The sequence below is a fragment of the Peromyscus maniculatus genome, chromosome 1 (assembly GCF_049852395.1).
Source record: "Peromyscus maniculatus bairdii isolate BWxNUB_F1_BW_parent chromosome 1, HU_Pman_BW_mat_3.1, whole genome shotgun sequence".
Classification (NCBI taxonomy): domain Eukaryota; kingdom Metazoa; phylum Chordata; class Mammalia; order Rodentia; family Cricetidae; genus Peromyscus; species Peromyscus maniculatus.
This window is the reverse complement of record NC_134852.1, coordinates 115816240-115840171: the sequence shown is the minus strand read 5'-3', so window position 1 is coordinate 115840171 and position 23932 is coordinate 115816240. Positions and strand designations below refer to the sequence as shown.

At 43.7% G+C, this 23932-nt stretch overlaps 1 protein-coding gene and 1 long non-coding RNA gene across 6 annotated transcripts; one reads left to right on the top strand and one right to left on the bottom strand.

Moving 5' to 3' along the window:
- The first annotated feature begins 164 nt into the window (after window positions 1–164).
- Fhip1b (FHF complex subunit HOOK interacting protein 1B) lies at window positions 165–23921 on the top strand. 5 transcript variants are annotated; one of them, XR_013043921.1, is made up of 12 exons: window positions 165–352; window positions 11900–12228; window positions 12365–13003; window positions 13325–13483; window positions 13668–13754; window positions 13952–14119; window positions 16904–16983; window positions 17181–17344; window positions 17941–18732; window positions 21012–21213; window positions 21349–21511; window positions 23402–23921. XR_013043921.1 is itself a non-coding variant. In XM_006991724.3 (12 exons), exons 2-12 carry the CDS (start codon window positions 12091–12093, stop codon window positions 23758–23760), a joined length of 2928 nt encoding a protein of 975 aa, XP_006991786.1. In that variant the 5' UTR covers window positions 165–352; window positions 11900–12090; the 3' UTR covers window positions 23761–23921. The 5 variants fall into 5 exon arrangements, 3 of the variants coding, with proteins under 3 accessions (XP_006991786.1, XP_042137136.1, XP_015865473.1); XR_013043920.1 differs by having other exon boundaries at window positions 17181–17386; XM_006991724.3 differs by having other exon boundaries at window positions 21012–21190.
- Window positions 3035–12461, bottom strand: LOC121830894 (uncharacterized). Its single transcript, XR_006074200.2, has 2 exons — window positions 12322–12461; window positions 3035–3173 (listed from the first exon to the last, which is right to left on the bottom strand). It is a non-coding gene; the product is annotated as an uncharacterized LOC121830894 (long non-coding RNA).
- Window positions 23922–23932: the final 11 nt, after the last annotated feature.

Here is a 23932-nt window from a genome sequence, read left to right as displayed (position 1 = left end):
AGGCGGGAGGGGGCGGGGCCTGGGGGTGTGGACGCGCTCCTTCCTTGGAATGCGGACTGCGACCCCGCCCCTGCGCTCGGCCGTTGCCGGGAAACGAGCGTCGACGCTCTAGCTAGGGCCTGGCCGGGCCAATGAGCTGGCACGCCGCTGCCCAGCCGTGCGTCGCTGGGCGGTTGCGTGAGGTGCGCGGGGGCGCGGGCTGCGTGTGGCGCGGGGCGGGGCGCGGCTGGTGCGCCTGAGGAGCGATGGCGGCGGCCTGAACTCACCTAGCCCGGCCGCCGACAGGCCCGGGCAGGGCGGCGTAGTGCAAGCGAAAGCAACGCGTGGGCTGCGGCGCGCGCAGAGGCGCAAGGTGCCGGAGGGGGTTCGGGATGACCGCACCGGGTTTGGGAATTGCTGGCGTGAGGGGACAGGGTGAGGGGTTGGCAGGTGGTGAGGGGCTGCGAGCGTCTGAGGTGTGTGTGTGGGGGGACGACAGGGGGAACTGCCTGGGTGCTGTGGATCAGGAAGAAGCCAGCTAGAGGAGATCCTGGCATGCTTTCTGAAGGGCCAAGTTAAAGGGACTCATGAACACCGTTTGTAAAGGATGTGGGTTCGCTGAGCTTGGAAAGGTGAGGGACGTCCTGGGACAAGAGTTGAGGGGGTAAGGCCTGTGCGAGGATGAGGAGCATTGAAGGCCAAGGCGGGAACTTGCGGGGGATGGCTGAGCCTTGATGAAGGAGTTGAAGACAGAGCGGAGGAGGGAAGAGGGACTGAGGGTTGTGAGACTTGGATAAGAGATGAGGCCTTCTTGGATGCCCAGTCCTGTCCAGGGAGAGCAATAGTTTTAGAGCAAGTAAGGACAGTACAGGTGCATGTGTTGTGCATATGGCTACCCTGCACCCATGGACATTTTAGAGAGGGGGGGGAAATTAAAACACAAACCGCATCATGAGCAATAATAACTATGATAATAAAAATATTTGAAGTCTAGTCATTCACAGAATAATAACTGAACCAGTTTCCTCGGGTTCCACTTTTGTAAGGCAGACTTTATGATGAGACCCTCATGAAGTTTTTTGGGGAAGGGTGGAGAGGTAGAGCTGCTTGTATTTTGTATTTTGTTTTGTTTTTTTCTTCTGCCCGCTTCTGGACATCCTTACTCCATTCCTTCTTAACCTATGGTTGTCATCTGTATTGTACTATCATTTGCTAATTGTACTCTCATGGAAGTCACATCCGCTTGTCACATGAAGCACTGAATTTAGGTTTACTCTCCACAGGAGTTTGAAAAGCAAAAAACAAAACATTGCCTTATGGAGGTAAATTTTTGTTTTAATCGACATGTTTTAACCTTTGTGCACATTTGTGAAACCAAGATGCCAAACACTTTTACCACCCAGAAATGTTTCCTCTATTCTTTTACAGTCCATCCCTACCTCTATACCCTGTAGTTGAGTTCATTTTATTTGTATTTTAACAAGTCCATCTCCTTACCAATCCACACACATGAATTTTGGAAAGTTGGACTCACTCAGTGATGATGGCCATTTTCAAATCACTGGATCTTCTCTACTAACAGTCTGCTAGGTAGCTGAGGCATCTTGAGCCTCCTTAGCCATTACAATGTTTAGGTCTTTCCTATGAAGATCATCCCTTGAGAATTAGAGGCAGCGTCAGTACACATTCTGTTCCAGAATATCAGCTTCAGAGCTAGTTACTTCATCCTGTGATACAGATAGATTTTCTTCTCTCGGGAGGCCAAAGAGGCCTTCTTCAAAATGATAAAACCTTTGGCAGCCTGCCCAGATAATCAGAACTTTATAGGACCTACAAGTGTAACAGGCTGTAGAGTTGTGGTTCCTAAACACTGAGCCATGGATCCAGTCCATGGTAGTGTTCATTCATATAAGATACGAAGAAAGATCTAAAGATAAAGTTATAGCTTGAGGGGTGTGGCTCAGTGAAAGAGTGACCTGTGGTGTTCAAGACCCCGAGTTTGATCCCCAACACTGCTAAAAGGGGGGGCAGGGCTAAAGTAGATGTTAAGTTTAAAGAAAGTCATGAAAATAAAAAATGACTACCCTATTTTTAATTAAAAAATATTTTATTGGTTCATGAAATCCTGACGTTTGGAATGATAGTAGTGTGTGTGTTGTTTTAGGTTGAAGAAACATGTACTTATATAGTTATTTTATGTAACTTCAGATAGCTGTATAGCATTCATGCTTTTATATTAAATAACAATTCAATATAAAATCAAAGTTTCAGGCTTTACATAGCAACCTCAAAATTTGCTGAAATTATATTGATAGCTTGTGAAATAGGTAAAGGAAGGCATTTTATTTTAGAGATGAGGAATCAGATTTAGAAGCTAGAGGTCACACAGGGATACAAAACAACTCAAAATGTGGCATCTTCATAGTGGTGATTACTTGAGGAAGATTTGAAATAGAAAGTAAAGGTGATGTGGGCAAAAGACACATGTATTGGAAAGTTGTCATGAACCTCATACTGGCAAGAAGTACGTCTTTATGATTTGTAATTGTTCTGTTTGCAGAAAGAGATTAAGGGGACAGAGTGTCATAGGAATGAGGGCTTTAATATTGTGTCAGTGACATGGAATAGGTATGTATAGTATCTGGTGCATATTCATAATAACTTGTTAGAGGATTCCTTCCTTTCTTCCTTCTTTCTTTTTTCTTTTTGGAGATACGTCTCACTCTGTAACCTTGGCTGGCCTAAAACTCAGAGATCTGCCTGCATCTACATTGCAAGTGCTGGGATAAAAGGTGTTCACTACCATGGCTAGCATGTTAGAGCATTCTTAGGGTCTGTCTAAATTCTTGGTTGTACTAGAGAAGGCACAGGATCTGGAAAACCTTTTGTTTGCTATACTAAACTCTTTGTTGCCACATTAACGCATCAATTAACATGGATTTTGATTTCGGATATATAGAGGAATGGTAGGTCTGAGAGGGTGAAACATGGATGAGGACGCTGTAGTGATTGAAGCCTTTTTGTGGTGGTGTGTGTAATCATTTTTTCCCATATCTTTCATGTATCAGGCATTCTTATTCATTTATTCATTCAATAAATTCTTGTTGAGAATACAGTTTCATAAGGTAACAATAGAAATAAGTTGTTGAAGTTGCATAGAACTTGCATAGAGGTGCATAGAGTTCTCATTCTGGCTAGGAGAAAAAAAAGACAGTTTTAGTTTAGAGGGAGAATGTGAAATATAAAAAATACACCACAGTGATGTGATTACTTCTCTGTATCTGTCTCAATCTCTCCCTGTGTTCTAAATATACATATCCAGGTATGCATATATCTCCACTGGTATCTTTTAATTAACATGCTTGGAACAGAACTTAGTGTTTGGCCATGACCTGTTTTTTCACCCATGTGTCATCTTCTATTCTTTCTGTTCCTTCACCTCCTAAATTTAGTCACTAAGATGGTAATATACTTTTCCCTCCGTTATCTCTATTGCCACATCTTCACCAACTTTAGCCTGGTTCCTTAGCTCTATAGCACTTACCTAATTATAGTTTTTAAGCCTATTGCTTTAAAAGTTGATCTTTTCTTGTCCATTCCTAGAGTGATCTTTCTAAAAATACAAATGCAAGCATGGTACTACACTGCTTAAAAACTTTGGCTCTTTGTAGCATGTAGGACAACATCCAAATTTCTTAATATGGCCTCGGCTCACCTCTTCATTCCTTGTCTGCTGCCACTCCTTCCTCGTGTTCTAGCTTGAATAAATTGCTCACAGTTCTCTAACAAACATGTTGCTTTTTTAGACTTGAAATCTTTGTAAAAGCTGCTTCCTCTTCTAGGAACATCTTTTCTTCTCTGCCCATTGAACTTTTCTTACCCTTTAGGATTAAATTCACCCAGTCTTTGACATCCTCTTTGTCACCCTCAAACAACAGGGGTAGAGATAACGGTGTGTGACATTGAGGAGTCACTGTTGTAAAGGCAGTTACTGTGTGCTAGAAGTTCACTTCGTGCCTTATGAGGATCCACTCAGATGAAGAGATGCCTGCAAGAGGCTGAGGTGGTATGGGGGAGGTGGGCTATATCTGGTAGTCCATTTGTCCAAGACATGGAAAAGCAGGGAGGGTATGTGTGAGTTGAGTTCAAGGTGGATAGGCTATTAGTGCCCCCCACCCCACTGTATTTCTACAGGTTTAATCAGGTCTTTCCACTTTCAGTGTTTGGGGTAACAGCCTTATGCCAATAATCAGTCTTGCTTAGGAAGAGGTCTGTTCTTGGAAGGTCATTTGGTCTCTCCTTGCCTGGTAAAGTCCCTTCCTGCTTCTTTCTCTTTGCCTCACCCAGGGCAAAGGTTCTTAATGGAGGCTGAGGCTGATCCACTTCCTGTCCCTGCTGTTTTGTTGTTGGTTGACACCTTTTGCTGTGTAGGCCTATAAAGTTGTATTGTGTTTTGGACCCTGAGGTGAGTGGCGACTCTGGCCATGTGTGGATTGGAGAAATCAGCTGCTTTTTCCCTGTTCACCTTGTGGTTGAGCTTGTAGATAAATCAGGAGAGAGAGAGAGAGAGAGAGAGAGAGAGAGAGAGAGAGAGAGAGAGCGCGCTTTTGCTTCTGACTTTGCTGTGGGACAAAGGGCATCATAACTATATGGCAGTTCTGCCCTCTTTATCTTGTCTTGAATTTTGCTTGGATTGAGTAGGTGGCAGGAATACCAAGGAATGGCCTTTCATATTTTTTCAATATTTGAACAAGGCCTAGATAAAGTGTTCAGTTTTGATTTCTGAGGTGCAGATTCCAAGTGGTTATTTTTCAGGGGCCGCAGGAAATAGTGAGAAAAGGCCTTGGTGCAGGGGGAGAGTCAGTCTTATATCTGTAGGTGCTTTGTGGTAGTTAAGCAGGAGAGCAAGAGTGGGGACCCCAGATACATTGCAAGATAGGAGTTTTTTAGTCTTTCAGAACCTGGAGGGGGTTTTGTTTTGGACACATTAAGAGCTTATTTTGCTGAGCTTACTGAGGCTTGTGTGTGTGAGAGACACACATTAGAGCAGATTAGAGCTCCCATCTCAGAGATGTGAGCACCCTGGCCAAACAGGATCAGAAAGGAAAAGAGCAAAGGAACAGTTTACAGGGTATTTGCTTTATGCCAAGAATGCTGTTCTCTTACTTAATTCTTAAAAAGAGTGGCCGGGCGGTGGTGGCGCACGCCTTTAATCCCAGCACTCGGGAGGCAGAGCCAGGCAGATCTCTGTGAGTTTGAGGCCAGCCTGGACTACCAAGTGAGTTCCAGGAAAAGGCGCAAAGCTACACAGAGAAACCCTGTCTCGAAAAATCAAAAAAAAAAAAAAAAAAAAAAGAATACTTATTTGTTAGAAATTTTTTGGCAAGGAAACAGGCTCAGATTTGTGATTTATTTAAGATCACATAACTGGAAGATAGTGCACTGAGATTTAGATTTTTGTTTGAGGAATTTCAGAGCTCATGCCTTACCTACTATTTGTGTTATTCTTTTCTGAGCATAAGGCTCTATTTGTTTTCAGCCCTCAAATGAGATATGTTGTAGAGAGTTCTCTGTAAACAGTGATATTCTTGTATCAGTCAAGCTCCTTGGCAGGTGGCAGGTGGCAGATGGCTCAGGCTGGGTTTCACAAGAGTTTAATTAATAATGGGACTATATTTACAAAGGTATAGGCAGTGATTAAAGAAACCAACACAAGCTGGTATATGGTATAGTATTGAAAGGTTAATAGCAATAAGAGGGGAGAGTTTTTATTGTTTAACTGTGGGCTTTGAGTTGCTTAGCCTGTATCTTCCTGGGACCTCAAATCCTTGGGACTGTGGGTAAGTACTTTTTCCAGTACATCTTTTCTGGTCATAGCCACTAGTGCGCATGCTTGTTTGGTGGTTTATAGGACGCTATCTATGAAGAGTGAGCACACATTCTGTGGCTTTTTACTTTTTCACTTCTCCTTTTCCCCTACTGTTAGTTTCCTGAGTGAAGGGCAGGCTGGGGGAAGAGGCAGTAGACACTTCCCTCTGATTTTGCTTTTATAGTTACCTGAGGTGGCACTCACCCTGTACTACTGTTTTCCTTCCTTCTCAAAAAAGTATATGCCTTTCTTTCTCAGAAACCTTATTCTTATTTTTGTCTGTTATCCCTAACTTACTTATCCATTATATCAACTTTTCCTTTCTTCAGACTTATTTTCTCAGTTGACAAACAAAAAAAGCCTTGAGGCTTCACCCCAAACCCAAACAAAAGCACCCCCCCCTTTTTTTTTTGACACAAACTCTTATTTTGTGCATAGGCTGGCCTGGAACTGTGTGTGATCTTCCTGCTTCAGCCTCCCAGGTGCTGGAGTACAGGCCTGGGCCAGCATTCAGTTCAGAACCATATGAACTCTTGACTCCCACCTCCTCATTTTTTTTTTTTTTTTAATACAAATTGCCCTATTTTTGTTCTTCTCTATGTTACTGAAATTTGTTAAAGTACATTTTATATTTCTCTGGTTCTCAATCATTCTTTAACTGTTTTTCTAAGATTATATTAAAAATTCAATAAAACCAGTGGACTGTTTTCCACCTTCATTCTGCTTGTTTTCTATGGCATTTTAGGCAATCTCCCTCTAGTCTTTTGAAACACCCATTCTTGGTTTCTATATCATTGTATTTTGGATTTCTCCTTTAATTTCTGACTACTTTTACTGTCGTGTGTGTGTGTGTGTGTGTGTGTGTGTGTGTGTGTGTGTGTGTGTGTGTGTGTCTGTTTTGGGGGGGGCAGTGCCAAATGTCTCTCTATGCGCTCTAGCTAGTCTGGAGTTCTCCATGTAAGTCTAGGCTGGCTTTGAACTCCTATACCTCTGCCTTCTGAGTGCTGGGACTAAAGGCATACACCACTATGCCTGGTATTTTTGTCTTGTGTGGGAGGCCAGCTCCCACCTTTTACAGGGTTCCTATGAGGAAGAGAGAGGCATGAGGAATTTGTAGATAGAAATATAGTGGGGAGAGAAACAAACAGAAACATAGGATAGCTTCCGGAGGACCTGGATCAAAATCCACTGTCCCCTTCTGGCGCTTCATAAGGGCTTTTTATAACAGTGCCAAGGAGCGGGGCAAAAGACCTTCCCCTTGCTAGATCAAAGCATACCACATAGCCCAAGTGCAGACCCTTCCAAACAACTGGTAACCATACATGAGGTCAATCCATCCCCTTATGCAGCCCTGCTGGGTAAAGCAAACTCAGATCTCATTAGGAAACTTCTGAGGGTCCCACAGTCTTGTTTTTCTCTTTTCTTTTTTTGAGAAATTCTCTTGTTATATAACTCAGGCTGGTCTCAAACTGAAAAATCTTCCTGCCTCAGCTTCTCAAGTGCTAGAATTATAGGCATACACCATTACCTTTGGCTAAATCTTTGTTACCAATTCTCTTTGTATCTTAGGGTTTCTGTTGCTGTGAAGAGACACCATGACCATGGCTACTCTTATAAAGGAAAACATTTAATTGGGGCTGGCTTACAGGTTCAGAGTCATGGCTTGCAGGCAGACATGGTGTTGGAGAAGGAGCTGAGAGTTCTACATCTGGATCAGCAGGCAGCAGGAAGAGAGGGAGACACTGGACCTTGCTTGAGCATTTGAAACCTCAGAGCCCACTCCCAGTGACACACTTCCTCCAAGTCCAAACCTCATAATAGTGCCATTTCCTGTGAACCTATGGGGGCTATTTTCATTCAGCCCACCACACTTTGCTTTCCTAAGTCCTGGTGTTCCTTAAGATTTAGCCCTTAGGTTGTTGTGCCTCCCCTCCCCCCCAGACAGTGTTTCTCTGTGTAGCTTTGTGCCTTTCCTGGCTCTTGATCTATAGACCAGGCTGGCCTCGAACTCACAAAGATCTGCCTGGCTCTGCCTCCTGAGTGCTGGGATTAAAGGCGTGCGCCACCAGTTAACTTCTGAATTTATATCTGATATTATTTTGTTTTTGTTTTTTTTTTTGCCAGCCTCCCACAACCAAGGTTGGTTTTCAATTCATTTTGTATTTGAAAATGATCTAGGATTTCTGCCCAGTCTTTTCTCCACCTTCCCAGTGTACCATCATTTCTGGTTTATGTGGTGCTGGGGATTGAACCCAGGGCTTTCTGAGAGTTAGACAAGTACTCTACCAATGGGACTACATTCCTATCCCATTTTTTTTTTTTAAATATTATAGTTCTTTAAGCATCTCAAAATTTAATATACTTAAAACTGTTGTCGTCTGTCCTTTTGTCTCCTCCTCTTCTTCCATCTTATTCTTTTCCCTCTAAGGTAGTTTCTTGCTATTGTAGCTTGGGTACTGGGACCTGTATGCAGCTTAGGGAGGCTCAGTCTTTCTGCTTTATCCTGAGTGCTGGGATTTCAGGTGTGTACTATACCTGATCTCATCACCTTTTGTGAAGCACAGTTCCCCTTTTGTGTTACAAGATAGTTAACAGTGTCATTCCCAAGTCTCCTGTGTTAGTTGATTTAATCACCTCACTTGCTCCTGTATGTGCCAGGTCTTATTTTCACCTTTTGATTTAAATCCAGAGAAATTTTATCTTCAGTTATATCCCAGTCTAGCTGCTTACCAGCTGGCTAATTTGGGGCAGTTTTTGTAGCTTCTCTGGGTTTTGATTTCCTCATTTGTAAATAAGTAGTGCTTAGAGCAGAGCTTGGTATGTATGTAGTAAGTGTTCAGTATATACATTGGCTATTATAATTACATTGAGCCAACATTTAGTTTCACAAACATTTTGAATGGTTTGTTGGTCGGATTTCAAAGAATGAATGATATGGCTCCCTGCAGAAATAGAAGATACACAGTATAAGTAATGTGCAAAGACATTACTGATATGAATACTTACTGCACAGGACATGCTGAGATAGAGGTAAATCTAAGATTTAGCTTTTTATTGGTATTTTTGCTACCTTAGTTTATGCCATTACTTTTTAAAAAGAGACCATTGAAACAACTTTTTATAACTTGTCTACTGACATCTGTCCCTCTCTGCTCTACCTTGTAATGCTGAGGTAATTTTAAAGGTAAATCTGATCTTATCATGTCTCTGTTAAAACTTTTTTGTCTTAAGGATGTCAATGGGTAAACCTCAAATTCCTATAGCCTGACATTCAGTGGTGTTTGTAACTTTCACTCTTAACTTTTCAACTCAGTACCATGCCTCTGCTCTTTAAGTAGTGGTTAAGCCACACTAAACCGGCAGTCTCCTTTCAGATATGACATGCTTTTTTTTCCCCCAGTGCTGTACTTTTGTTAGGCTTTATTTTTTTGAGATTTGTTTTTTAACTTATAGCTGAGACTATACTAGAACTAATGACCTTCCTGCCTCAGCCTCTCAAGTGCTGGGATTATAGGTGTGAGCCATTCTGCCTGGCTTTATTGTTTTTGCTATGAAGAAAGCTCTTCATGTAACTAGTGTGTCATCATTAAAGATCTAAGTCAGATACTGTCTCTGTGGAACCCTCTTACAGCACCCCAGAAGAGTTAGTTGCTTTTCTTCACTCTTCTATTACAGTTTTGCAAATATTTTTGTGTATTTTGCCCACCCCATCCTATTTTTGTTTTACCTGTATTTCCAGTGGTTACTTAGCACACTGCCCAGAACTTTATCAGTACCATTCATTGTACCTTGAGTTAATCAGTTGCGTATACCTTCCATGATCTTTCGGACTGGCTTTCCCATTGTGAGATCACATCTACAAAAGGTGTCCTTCAGCACAGTTGCCACCTTCCTTTAGTTATGATGGGGTGATTGTGAGACAAATGGATGAAAGGTGGTGTTGGTTAATATAATCTTAGGTCAGAGTGTGGGATTGCTATCAGATTTCTGGGTTCTTTAAGCTCCTTTTGAGTCTAAAGAGAAAACAAGGCTGAACCACGTGGTTCCTGTGAAGAGTGTTTGCTTGTTAGACTGATGAGGAGGTGTTAGGTTCGATGAAGAAGGAGCTGTGGGTCAGTAGCTAGTTTGGTACATGTGGTTCATTTGTCCATTAATTGAGCAAGTATTTATTTAAGCATTCAACAGATAGATACTATTCTAGCCACTGAGGATAAAAAAAAGTCATTAAGATAGGCCGATCCTGTCCTCAAAGAGCTGAGCTCTTCATGGAGAAGATAAGTAAATAAGATAGATTTCAGGTCATAGAATCTATTAAGGGATTAAGAAACTAGAAAATGAAGGTGGGAAGATAAAGTATTTAGATAAAATTGTTAAGTAGGGTGGGCTTCTCTGAGGAGAAGAAGATTGCATTTAAATAGAATTGTGAGAGCAATGGGAAGAGCTAGAGAACATTCTAGGGTCAGGGAATATTATGAGTGAGGAGGAGACTGACAGAGCTTAGAGCAATTGCATGTACAGGCTTCTGTACGTTAAGGTAAAGAATTAGGATTAGTTCTAGTGTGATAGGAAGTCACTGGGGGCTGCCAACAGAGGAGAGAAAAGTAATATGGTTGCTAAATGGAGAATAAACTCTCAGGAGGTAAATTTAGGCCAGGTATAGTGGCATGCATCTCTAATCACAGCATTGGCAAAGGTGAGACAGTAAGGCAGGAGGATGATGAATTTGAGGCCAGCCTGGGTTACGTAGTGTTATAGAATAGTACTCTAAGGTGTGTTACTTTTGTTTATGTTGCATTTGTTTAACTCTTTGAAGCTGTGTTACTGTGCCTGTCTAAAACACCTGATGGTCTAATAAAGAACTGAATGGCCAATAGCAAGGCAGGAAAAAGGATAGGTGGGGCTGGCAGGCAGAGGGAATATTTAGAAGGAGAAATCTGGGAGAAGAAAGAAGTAAGTAGCCAGAGAAGGAAGAGGGCCCGGGGCCAACCATCCAGCTACACAGCAAGCCATGGAGTAAGATTTACAGAAGTAGCCGGGCGGTGGTGGCGCACGCCTTTAATCCCAGCACTTGGGAGGCAGAGCCAGGCGGATCTCTGTGAGTTCGAGGCCAGCCTGGGCTACCAAGTGAGTTCCAGGAAAAGGTGCAAAGCTACATAAGAGAAACCCTGTCTCGAAAAACCAAAAAAAAAAAAAAAAAAAAAAAAAAAAAAAGATTTACAGAAGTAAGAGAATGGGAAAAGCCCAGAGGCAAACACCAGATGGGATAATTTAAAGTTAAGGAAAACTGGCAAGAAACAAACCAAGCTAAGGCTGGGAATTTATAATTAAGAATAAGCCTCCGTGTGTGATTTATTTGGGAGCTGGGTATTGATCACCTTAAAGAGATCAGAAAACAACATAGTTCAAAGCTAGCCTGTTCAATATACGAGAGCCTACCTCAAAGCTAAATTAGAAACTATTGTAATAGTGAGACATGTTTTTATTTTTGTACTTTTTTTTTCATCCTTTTTATTTTCTTAAACTGTGTAGCTTCAGTTTGTCTTGAGCTTTATGTAGCTCAAGCTGGCTTTGAACTTATAGTCCTTTGAAATGACAAGATTTGCTGATGAATTCGATATTGGAAGGAAAAGGATAAGCAAGGGCCATGCCCAGGTTTTGATCTAAGCATATAGGTGAATGTTGGTGACATTTACTGAGATAAAAAAGTTTGAGGAAGCTACAGGTTTGGTGGTAGAAATTATGCCTTCTACTTTGGGCATTGTAAGTTTCATGTGTTGACTATGTGGACCTGAGTTCTTTGTTGTTTGTTTTGAGACAGGGTTTCTCTATGTAGCCCTTGCTGTCCTGGAACTTGTTCTGTAGACCAGGCTGGCCTTGAACTCACAGAGATCCACCTGCCTCTGCTTTTCCATGTGCTGGGATTAAAAGCATGCACCACCACCCAGTGCTGGCTATGTGGAATTTTTAGTGGAATGCTTCTGAGTTATTCTTTCAGGGAAGTTGAGAGAGGTGGGCTTTGTTTATCCTTTTCATCTTCTCCCTTTGAATTAGATTTGCAACTCTGGACTGGGCAGTCAACTCTGGGCTTGCAATTCCAGTTTGGTGTACTCTGTGTCTCTATGGCCAGCTACTGGCTCCTACAGACCGGATGAAGCAGATTGGAGACAGAAGTGGAGAAAACCTCCAGTTGGTACATTCTCAAAGTATAGTCCTCTGGCTGCTGGCCCTGTCCAGCCTGCCTCATGGAGAAGATGAACTGGCTGAGCAGGCTGGCCTCCCGGGTCCCTGGGCACCGAGTACCTCAAGGGGCCAGTCTGCAGACTCCTGTCATGGCTGATCCTGAGACATGCCTCATGGTCTTCAAGAATCACTGGTCCCAGGTAGGAGACTCCATAACAAAATACCTAGTCTGCTACTCACCCTAGTGGTCCTAACTTTCAGAGTTCTGTGTTCTTATCACCCCATTTAGTTACCTTATCATCTTAGATTTTTCCTCTTTTCTGTCCTTTGTGTCAGGTGGTTCGAATCCTGGAGCGGCAAGGCCCACGGGCAGCTGCTGGAGGTGCAGATGATCTCAGTGCTGTGCGAAACCACACCTACCAAATGCTAACATTGCTGGCAGAGGATCGAGCTGTCCCTTCGGCCCCCTCAGGCCCTGGGCCCCTGCTGGAGTTTGCTCTGCATGAAGATCTGCTGAGCCGAGTGTTAACATGGCAGCTGCAATGGGATGAGTTTGGGGATGGGGTCGAGGAACGGCGGGCTGAGCAGCTGAAACTATTTGAGATGCTAGTGAGCGAAGCTCGCCAGCCTCTGTTGCGGCATGGGCCAGTTCGTGAGGCTCTGCTTGCCCTGCTGGATGCCTGTGGCCGCCCTGTGCCCAGTAGCCCAGCACTGGATGAAGGCCTGGTGCTACTTCTCAGCCAACTGTGTGTGTGTGTTGCTCGGGAGCCTTCATTGCTCGAGTTCTTCTTGCAGCCACCTCCTGAGCCTGGAGCTGCTCCACGTCTTCTCCTTTTTTCTCGCCTTGTTCCCTTTGTCCATCGAGAAGGCACCCTGGGTCAGCAGGCCCGTGATGCTCTACTTCTGCTCATGGCTCTCTCAGATGGGAGCCCCACTGTGGGCCGCTACATCGCTGATCACTCTTACTTCTGCCCGGTTAGCAAACCCTAGGATGGGGGGGAGGGTAGGGTGTGGCATGTGAATATTGGACAGCATCTTCCTATCCAGGAGATGTGGAAAGGCTAGGTGTCAGGGAGAGCCCTTTACTACAGATTCAAAAGCAACTCCTTGGAGTTGGAATGGGGTTGAAGCATGAGCATAACTAGATAGTTGCAGGTGAGGGCCTGGCACATGGCAACTTAATATTAATAACAGCTTTGGTAGTGTCTTTTACCTGTATTCCCATCAAATCTTATGATTAGTTAGTTCCCAAAACCCTCTTATTATATCATCTGAGTCTTTGGTACCCTTTCTTAGGTGCTGGCCACAGGGCTGAGTGCCCTGTACTCCTCACTGCCCCGAAAGATTGAGGTTCCAGGAGATGATTGGCATTGCTTGCGACGGGAAGACTGGATCGGAGTGCCAGCTCTTGCACTCTTCATGAGTTCCCTAGAGTTCTGCAATGCAGTTATTCAGGTAGGAATAGGGTTTCTAAGAGGTATGACACTTGGTACTTCTGGGAAGTTGGGGTGAACAGGTCCATTTCCTGAAGTTCTATTATAGAACTTGGGATTAGAATACCTATCTTTATTATATTACTCTGCTTCCTTCCAGGCAGTGGACTCTTCATAATTCCCTTTTTCTCTCTTGTTCCATGTAGGTAGCTCACCCCCTGGTGCAGAAGCAGCTGGTTGATTATATCCATAATGGTTTCCTGGTGCCTGTCATGGGCCCTGCCCTGCACAAGGTAAGGATTATGGGTGGTGAGGCATAGGAGAACCTGGACTGGGGTATGATTGACCAGTGAAAGAACTTATATGGGAGGCAGTGGGTAGCATTGTCCTTTTTCCTTTCTGATACTTCTTGTTCTCTAGAACCCAGGGAATATGAATCTTATGTGCAGGGAAACCCTAAGTCTCCAAACTTTGTCTCCCCTTCATCCAGACCTCTGTGGAGGAGATGATTGCTAGTACCGCCTATCTGGAACTTTTCCTACGGAGCATCTCAGAGCCTGCTTTGCTCCGTACCTTCCTGCGATTCCTGTTGTTACACCGGCATGACACCCACACCATCCTTGACACCCTTGTCGCCCGCATTGGCAGCAACTCCCGGGTATGGCTCTTAAACTCTGTCCTGGCTTACTGTACCTGGGTGAGCCATCTTTCTCTGATTTCTGTTGTCAGAGAGTGTTCCTGCTCTTTTTTGGGTTTTGACTTGCAGTCACTTTAAGGTGGCAGTTTGAAGCACTAAACTTTTGGACATTTTGAGTAAAGAATTCAATTTACTTCCTTGTTTTTATACTATGTGCATCTGCAGCATAGTTATCCATCAGAGCTGTAGACTTTGCCATGGTGCAGTGATTGTAATATATTGCTCCACAGTTCCCTTAAGCTTTTTATCATTCTCTCAGTTGCTGTGGGTGATAGAAGAGTGCTTTGGGGTTTGTGTCTATACTAATAAATGGTCCAGCTTTTCCTTGTATGCTTGCCTTCTCTCCTCTTTGAATTGGCTGCATTTGAACTGTAGTCAGGGGACACATCCACCCACCTGCCCACTTAAATTCCCTCTACCTCTACATGTGTATTGTTAGTAACATTCTGTTAGGTCACTAGGTGTTGGGAACACAATGGCAGTCATGGCTGCTGATGTCTTAGAGCTTACTTTTATCGAGAGTATAAATAGCAAATTAAGTTACTAAAATAGTTGAAAATTGAGGTTACTGTTTGTGCAAAAAAAAAAAAAAAAGTTTAGTAAAGAATGGAATAGCCGGTGAAGACATCTCAGAAGATGTTGTGTTATAACTCAAGACAATGGAGTTATAACTGTTTAATATTAAGAACAGTTTAGGCAGAGGGAACAGCATGCAAAAGGGCATGCAATAGGGAATGAGTATAACATGTTCTAGGAATGAAAGATCATTGTGACTAGAGATGGACTGAGCAAGAGAGAGAAGGCAATGAGAGCTGAGAAGATTCTCATTATGCATTCTAGAGAGGAGAGAGAAAAGGAGAAGGTGGATATGTTTCTGATATTAAACACTTAATTTTATAAAGATACACTTTTATCCTTATTTTAAAGGTAGGGCATGCCATGGTATTAGGTCTGTCTGACCTCAGTGGGTTGCCTTGACAGTTAATTTCCTTGAGATTCATTCCCATCCTTCTTGTGTTTATCTGCCATTCTTTCATCCTAATCTTAACCTTTTTGGTTTTCTTGCATTGTTTTTAGTCTCTAGCACTTACTTTTGTTAATTTCCAACTTTTTTTTTTTTAAATGAGCTTTTCATGTTCTTGGGTTGTTTCTTCTTAGTTTCTGGTTCTTGGAGGAACCAGGTCTCTTCTGATTGAAGGGTACCCATGTTAAGCTTGTAGATGCTTTCATTTCTACTTCCCACTCCTTTTAAGGTATTTGCCTTGGCTTTTGTGCCTTTAAGTGAGCCACTTTTGCTAACTTGTCTGTGAGCCTGATTATCTGTGTTAGTTTCTAATTGCTATCAAAACAAATTACCACAAACTCAGTGAGTTATCTTTTAGTTCTGGAGTACATATTTGGGCCGTTGTTCTTGCTGTCTGTTGAAGACTATTCCCAATTTGACTGCCTTCTTCCCCCTTTAGAGCCAATAATGGTGGGTCACAGCCCTGCTATATTTTGAGCCCCTTTACCAGTTTTTTTTTCTTTACAATTTTTTTTCTTATAAACAGCGCTGGGAGCCAAACCCAGGGCCTTGTATGTGCTAAGACAAGCAGTCTACCACCGAGCTACATTCCCAGGCCTTTTGTTTCTTTTTTCTTTGAGGCAGTCTCACTGTGTTATTCTAGACTGTGATGCTGTATATCATACCCAGTGCCTCATGCATACTAAATAAGTACTCCTATCCCTGAGCTACACTGTGAGCCCCATAAGGTCCATAATTTTAATCACATCGGTAAAGTCTCTTCTGGTCTGTAAAGTAAAATGTTTATAGATTCTGGCGGTCAGATCTTTGAAGGACTACTTTCCTGCTTACTCTACCATTCTTGAGTGAGTCTGAATTCTCACTGCTGGTTAAAATGGTCATTTAGGATATCCATGTTACTCCAAATGTGAACTTTTTCCTACTATTGATCCACTTAATTCTCTCACAGCCATTTAGCAAGCACTGCCAAGACTATACAAGACCAAGATGTTTGACATACTTGCCGTAAGCAAAGTATAAAATGCTGTTGGGATTCAGAGCAGTGAGGTTAAGCTTACTGCACATGTTATTTTTGTCTAGCTAGAAATGAATAAGGCTTCTTCTGTTTCTAAAACAAAAGGTTTTCCTGTTCTTGACCTACTCACTTACTTTTTCCTTTTCCTGTCAGTTGCCCTGAGCTTCTCTTTATCCCATCTCCTGAGATACACTGGGGTTGGAGACCTGATTCAAACTTCATCCTTATGACTCCACCTACTTCCCAGTTGGGATTCTTCCAGGTTCCCTCTTATTGGTAGCCATTCAATTACTGTGTGACTACAGTCCCTTCTGACAGGTGTTTACTTGGCTGTCATATTGCTATAGTTTCCTGTGAATCATTTACTTTGTTACAGTCTTTCTTAGTGTCTGTTTTCTTGGGATCTCATTGGAACATTGATGGAATCAATATGTTGACAGATAGTCCAGTTATGTATATGGTCTGTAGAATTGCAGTGGATCTGACACTTGATTATTTTCTGTGAGTAGTAAAGTCTTGTTCACAAAGATTATGTGTTTATCTAGTTAATGCATACTATACTGTTTATGTGCTAGACCTTGGTGCATAGGTTATTCTTGGAGTGGTTGGTTGGGCCTGGGGTTGGGGGAATGGGAGTTTCCATTGGTGAATAGTTTGGAGGGTAGAGAGCTCTTATGGTGACTCCCTCCCTCCCCTTCCCCCTCAGCTTTGCATGGTCTCTCTGAGTCTCTTCAGGACCCTTCTGAACCTCAGCTGTGAAGATGTTCTGCTTCAGCTGGTTCTCAGGTACCTGTGGGGGCAGGGCTGAGGGATGGCTGACCCTCAGGGCCTAGTGTTTTGTCAGGGTGATGGGCTGTATTGGGATTTCTCATGAGTGTCCTCATGAGTGTCCTCTTGGAGCCTAGTTTAGCAGTTTAGTTCACCTGGCCTGCTTTCAGGTGCTTTCTTTCCTGACCCTATATTCTCTTTCTGCTATTTCCCAGGTATCTTGTCCCATGTAACCATGTGATGCTGAGCCAGAAGCCAGCTGTGCGTGATGTGGATCTTTATGGACGAGCAGCTGACAAGTTTCTCTCCCTAATCCCTCGCTGCTGTAGGCACCATGCCCCCAGCCCACCTCGTCCAGAGCATGCCTCATGGGCACGAGGTGGGCCTAGCAGAGAGGAAGGGAGAAGGGAGGACATCACGGGTATGGCCTGGGTTCTGGGGGAGCCTAGAGAGAAAGCAAGGCTAGGGTGAGGGGAGGAAGGTGGTGACAATGAGTGGAATTTCCTCTCTGGGGAAATTGATGAGTGGTCTTGCAGGAGAGGATCTTTAACTTCCCCAGAGAAATTACTTCTGGGAAGAGCTAGTCCTTCTCTCTTATTTCAATCATTTATTCTGTTTGCATGTTTTTTGTTTTGTTTTTGTTTTTTTGTTTTTGTGACAGGGTTTCTCTGTGTAACAGCTCTGGCTGTCTAGGAACTCAATTCTGTAGACCAGCCTGGCCTTGAACTATAGAGATCTGCCTGCCTCTCTGCCTCCCAGGAGTGATGGGATTAAAGGCATGCTCCACTAAATCCTGGCTCTGTTTATATTTTTTTCAATTTGATGGAGGTAGTGAGGTGTGGGGGGTGATGAGAATTAGCTATCAAAATAGTTCTATTTCTACTTCCTTACTGTCTTCTTCTTTAGCCTCTAGATCTTTGTTTTCTCCTCTTGAGCTATCTCCTTGATTTTGCTTATGCTTTCTTCCCTCTAAAGGCCCTGGAAGCCCAAGCGTTGATTCTTCTTCAGTGGTAACAGTGCCTCGTCCCTCCACACCATCCCGTCTGGCTCTGTTTCTTCGGCAGCAGAGCCTAGGTGGCTCTGAGTCCCCAGGTCCAGCTCCTCGCTCACCAGGGCTTACTGCATCCCCAACTTCCAGCCCTAGCCGACGGCCTAGCCCTGCAGAGGAGCCTGGTGAGCTAGAAGACAATTATCTGGAGTATCTTCGTGAGGCACGCCGTGGTGTAGACCGCTGTGTCCGAGCCTGCCGAACCTGGTCTGCCCCTTATGATGGCGAGCGGCCCCCTCCTGAGTCTAACCCTCTTGCCTCTCGGACTAAGAAACGCAGCCTACTGCCTGAGGAGATCAAGGACAATGTGGGAGAAGGGGAGGAGGAAAATCTAGGGAGTCGGGGGCTAGCTGTGGGTGTAGGGGATACCCATGGCCACCTACCCCTACCGCAGCTCAATGGGGTACCAGGGCCATGGCCAGAGGGAGCCAAGAAGGTTCGTTTGGTTCCACGATTGGTGCCACAGGAAGGAGTTAGGGAATTATTAGAGGGTACCTCTGAGGGCATGGCAGGACTAGAGAGCTTTGGGCAAGAGCTCCGGGAGCTGGAGGTGGCATTGAGCAATGGTGGAGCTGGCTCAGAGCCTCCCCTAGAGCCTCCACTACCTCCTGAGGAGGAGGAGGCCTACGAGAGCTTCACCTGCCCTCCTGAGCCCCCTGGCCCCTTCCTCAGCAGCCCTCTGCGGACTCTCCACCAGCTGCCAAGCCAGCCCTTCACTGGTAAGCTATTTAACTTAAGCCTTCTCTTCTGTGTACTCCTGCATGTTCTCAACATGTTTGTGCAGATTTCTAAGACTTTTTGGCTATGTCACTTCTGTGTATTTACCTAGCCCTCATCCATTTTGCTTGAGTCCCTTCTGCATATATACCATGTCATACCATGCCCTCATGTTTGTTGATATGTTTTTCCATGCTTGTGCTGGTTTGGATAATGACTTACGTCTGAGCCTTGTATGTCCTTATATGCATGTTCCTCCTTTTCCCTTAGTCTGGCCATTTCCTGGGATTTGTAAATAGGATGCTCTGTGCTTGGTAAATACATCTGAACCACATGAATGATGTTTGTACTGTTCTGTGCAAAAGACACAGGTGCACCTCTGTTTTGTGCCGTTCCCACCAGTCTGTGTATTTGGGTTTTGAGTCTTCTGCTACGTCTTTGATGGCCCTGGAGTCAGCTCTTTTGCTGTTTTCTCTTCTGCTTAGCACCTTCCTCCGTGCCTCTTCAAAGAAGGGCCTGATTTCATTTCTCCCATCCACTGTCTTGTACCTTCTTGGTTGCCATGACTGTACAATACAGTTATTTTAAGGACTTATGTTTAATAAGGATTGGAGGGTGAGTGATATTCTTCTTTGAGGGCATGGTTCTAAGTGTACCTGATAAGCCCTTTTGGGTTGATGCCCCAAGGCTAGATCCAACCTGAGATTTTGGACCGGCTCTTCTTTGTTTTGTTTATGAGCAAGACAAGCCTTTATCAAGATGTAATCTACATCTTATCATGGGAAAACAAAACAAAAAACTTCTGGGAAGCAATGCAATGGCTAGGGTTAAGACCATAGACTTTGGATTAGGCACCCCTTATGCTGGCACTTTGCCTACCATTGGTGCATGAAAGTCATTTAATATAATATTGGCACATTGTGAAAATACAGCTAACAGTAGCTTTACACTGGGATTATCGTCAATGGGTCATGGAAAATTTAAGTTGAATAAGGCACCACCTATCCTAATTGTCAATAGTCAAGTTTGTATGCTTTATGTCTTGGTAAGCCTGGGATTGACTGTCTTGGTATAGCACTGGGGCTTCTGTCTGGAGCCATATTCCTTCTTTTGCAGACTATAAAAAAACTATCTTCCTATTCTTTTAGCCTCTGCTCCTCTCCTTTCCTGTTCAGTACCTCTAGGTGGTGTGGTTTTACCACAGTCTTATAGTATTAATTGATACTTCTTTCCCCTTTTCTTTGTAGTCATTTGTGCTCTTTGCATTAACCCTTACAAGATATTCCCAGGGAATGAACAAAAGGATAAAGTTAGGGATTTTGTTTGGACTCTTAAGCTAGTATTACTTTTGAGCCAAGGCTAGTCATATGGACACCTCGAGTGGATGGTGGTATAATATCTGTTTCAGGATTCACCATCTCTTGTTCATCATTCTTCTATCACATTTGATAGTACACTTTAAATAATAATCTCTTTCACCAAAAATCTTTCATCAGAAATACTGTGATCCAGTGGCTCTAGTGGTCCAGTGTCATGTCTTAAGGCATTTCTCCCAGAATGGAATGCTAATCCCTTTTTGTCATCCTGAATCGGTTTCCTGTGCCCCCAAACTAAGCTGCTATTTTCCTGTAGAGTTTAGTCTGCCTCTTTGATTCCCTGCGCCTGAAAGACAGAGCTGACATCATCTCTGTTTCCCTAAAGACTTACTACTTGCTTTGAAGTTTGTAGTCTCTTTCTTTGTTGTTGTTACATCTTTTTTGCTTTCTTTCTGACCAGTTTTGTGTTACTCTGTCTTCATGGAACCTGATTTGATGTTTTGGCTCTCTGTGTATTCTGTTGTGTTCTTGAGTGAAGCTTCTTAAAAACTGAGAAATGCAGTGTAGGATATGGTTATAATCAAATGAAAAAATTTGCCAGATCTTGTACTTGATATTTGACATTGATATCTCATTGGTCCTCTTAATTATCTTATGAGGTAGGTATATTTATTTTACTATAAATAAAAAACTAAATGTTGGTGAGCTTTCAACTTATCCAGTCACAGGGCACATCTGAAATCTGAAATGAAATCTCTGACTCTAGAGCCTAAGATCTGACTCTTCAGTCATAATGTCTATAATGCTGACATCTGGATTACCTTGTCTAGAGAAAGTGGTCACAGGTCATTTAACACCCTCAGATACTTACAATTTTCATCTAGTGGGAGTCTTGTTTGGGGGAGGAATGCGTGCGATGTGCATTGTGTTCAGGCTTTGTATCCTTGTGCCCACCCCCTTCCCAGGCCCCTTCATGGCTGTGCTCTTTGCCAAACTCGAGAACATGCTGCAGAACTCCGTCTATGTCAACTTCCTGCTGACGGGGCTGGTGGCCCAGCTGGCCTGTCACCCCCAGCCCCTGCTCCGCTCTTTCCTGCTCAACACCAACATGGTCTTCCAGCCCAGTGTCAAGTCCTTGCTGCAGGTGTGCGATGCATGCATGCATGGGTGCGTCCAGGCTTAGTGGTGGGCCAGGCCCACAGCTAGAGTGACCTTGGGTGGGCTGGGAGCAGATGCTGTGGGACTAGAAAGGCCTGTATCAATGTAAAACCATCAGAAACATTATACAATTGTGCTTCATAGGTGCTGGGCTCTGTGAAGAATAAGATTGAGAGCTTTGCAGCCTCCCAGGAGGACTTCCCTGCTCTGCTATCCAAAGCCAAGAAGTACCTCATTGCTCGTGGCAAGCTGGACTGGGCTGAGGGTCCTACAGCAGGACCTGCTCCCCGCCGCTCTGATTCTCTAGGTGAGGACTAACTGACCACCCTCCCTTATTCTCCCTAGATACCTTATTAGTCCAAGTTAGTTAAGATCCAGAAACTGAAGAAGCTGTTGAAAATTGAGTCTTCATGTTGTCGGTTTTGGGTCAGAGGATAGAGTTGTTTTATTAATTAAGAGCCTGATTGGCAGTATCACAAGAAAGAGCATAATGATCTAGGCATCAGGAAGGAGAAAGAAGTTCTTGGGTTGAGATATTGTGAGAACTTGACATAGCATGTGCCCTTGAGTAATGAGAGTAGGGGGTTTATAAGGCTGTAGAACAGTTGGTGATATGGCTAGACAGATTTGGCCTGAGTAAGAGGTTTTTGAGTGGAAGTTAGGCTGGGCAGAAATTGTGATTTTTCTTTCAGACACTAAGAAACTAGGAGAGGTTTTTAAAATCTGGATGTGATGAATAATTGCAGGTGAATGGGAGTTAAGAGAAAGGATTTAGGAAGAACAATCAGGCCAGGGAGGGTTGAATTTGAATAAAGGAAAAGAAAGGAAGCACCTGATAGGGCAGAGATGGGAAGGAAGTTTTTGCAGAATTTGTAGTGGTTGAGGAGATAAGGAAGCATTAAATATGACAGAATTTGGTAGTGGTTGAGGAGATAAGGAAGCATTAAAAGTGACATTCTTAAGTTCTTGAGTTTATAGTTTAGTGCATGAGATAGAAACCTTGGGGAGAAATTACTGATGTTATTTATAGTGGAACAGGAAATCAGTGTAGGGAAGATCACAATTAGTCGTCTCAGGGTTCTCCCAGGTGGAAATAATTAAGCTAGAAAGGATAAAAAAGTAGGAATGACAAATTGTAGTCAAAGGGAGCTACAGATGGATGTAAGGTGCCTATTGGATTCAATGAAGGTAGGTTGCTAAATGAGACCCTGGTTGTGAAGGGCTCTGAATGCAAGGTTAATAAATCTGTATGGTGTCTCTGTAACCAATAAACATTTATCATGTTCTAGGGGCTAGAATCTAGGCTACGTAAGTGATGAAGTTAGACAGAGGACAGTATTTTAGATAGCTCAGTTCTAAAATTCAAATTCAAAGTTGTCTGGGCATAGCCAGTGGGAGGGAGGTCTTGTTGGGTATAAGGACTGATGATGAAGTAGTGGTGTAAGGAAATTGATCCTAGACAGGCAGTGGAGTGTAAAGAAATGAAGCAGTCCCTGAACTACATTTGTACATACGGATATTGAAGGAGCAGAGGATGTCGGTCAGCTTTAGGTAGTCAGAGCAAAGTAGAAGTAGTTGACTGTGTGTAGTGCTAGAGTAGTGGTTCTTAACCTGTGGGTCGTGACCCCTTTGGGGGTGCACCATGCTGCACATATTAGATATCCTACATTTCAGATATTTACATTACGATTTATAACAGTAGCAAAATTACAGTTATGAAGTAGTAATGAAATAGTTTTATGGTTGGGGGTCACCACAACATGAGTAACTATATTTAAAGGGTCCCAACATTAGGAAGGTTAGGAAACACAAAGTTAGGGTATGTTATGTATGAGAGTGATCTTGGTGGTGGTAGAATAGTGGTTAGAATGAATCAGACCAAGGTGGTCATGGAGAAGGAAGGAGTTGTAGCTGGGAATACAGTCATACAAATATTGACTGCTAAGGAGACAGGATAGAGGGGAAAGGCTGAGCAAGCAGGATTTTGTTGAGAGAAAGAGGAAAAGCACCTGTCTCAAATCTTTAGTCATATTTAGAGATAAGAAATGAACTTCAGTTCTTGTCCATCTTGTCCTTCCATTCTTCCAGAACCCCAGGGGAGAAGTTCAAGAAGCTAAGGGGGTTGGGAAATCTGCTCCCCAAACTAGAGCATGTTCCCTGATCCCAGCACCTTCTTGATATTCCTGTTTATTCTCAGTGAGGAGCCGGAGGCCATCCTTGGGGGAGTTACTCCTGCGGCATGCACACAGTCCAACCAGGGCCCGGCAGGCGGCACAGGTTCTTCAACCTGGGCGAGAAGGAACAGGACTTGGACTAGGTGGGGCCTCTCCAGGGGCTTCAACTCCAGTTCTGCTCCCCCGGGGCGGGGCTTCTGAACGCCAAGGTGAGGCTCTGCGAGTCAAGAATGCTGTCTACTGTGCAGTCATTTTCCCTGAGTTTCTCAAGGAGTTGGCTGCCATCTCCCAGGCCCATGCTGTCACCTCGCCTTTCTTGTTGGATACTTCAGAGGAGGTATCTGTCCCTCCCGTCTCAGGCTTTGGGCCCCTCAATCCTTAATTTTCTTCCATGGACAATCAGGGCCTTCTGTGGCCTGGGCCGATTTCCAGGACATGGGCTCCTTTTTATGTTTGGAGGCAGTGACAAATGGACTTTTTAATTTATTTCAGATGAATGTTTTATGAGAACTTGTTGCAATATGTATAAAAGGGAAATCTCTATTCTGTGCTCA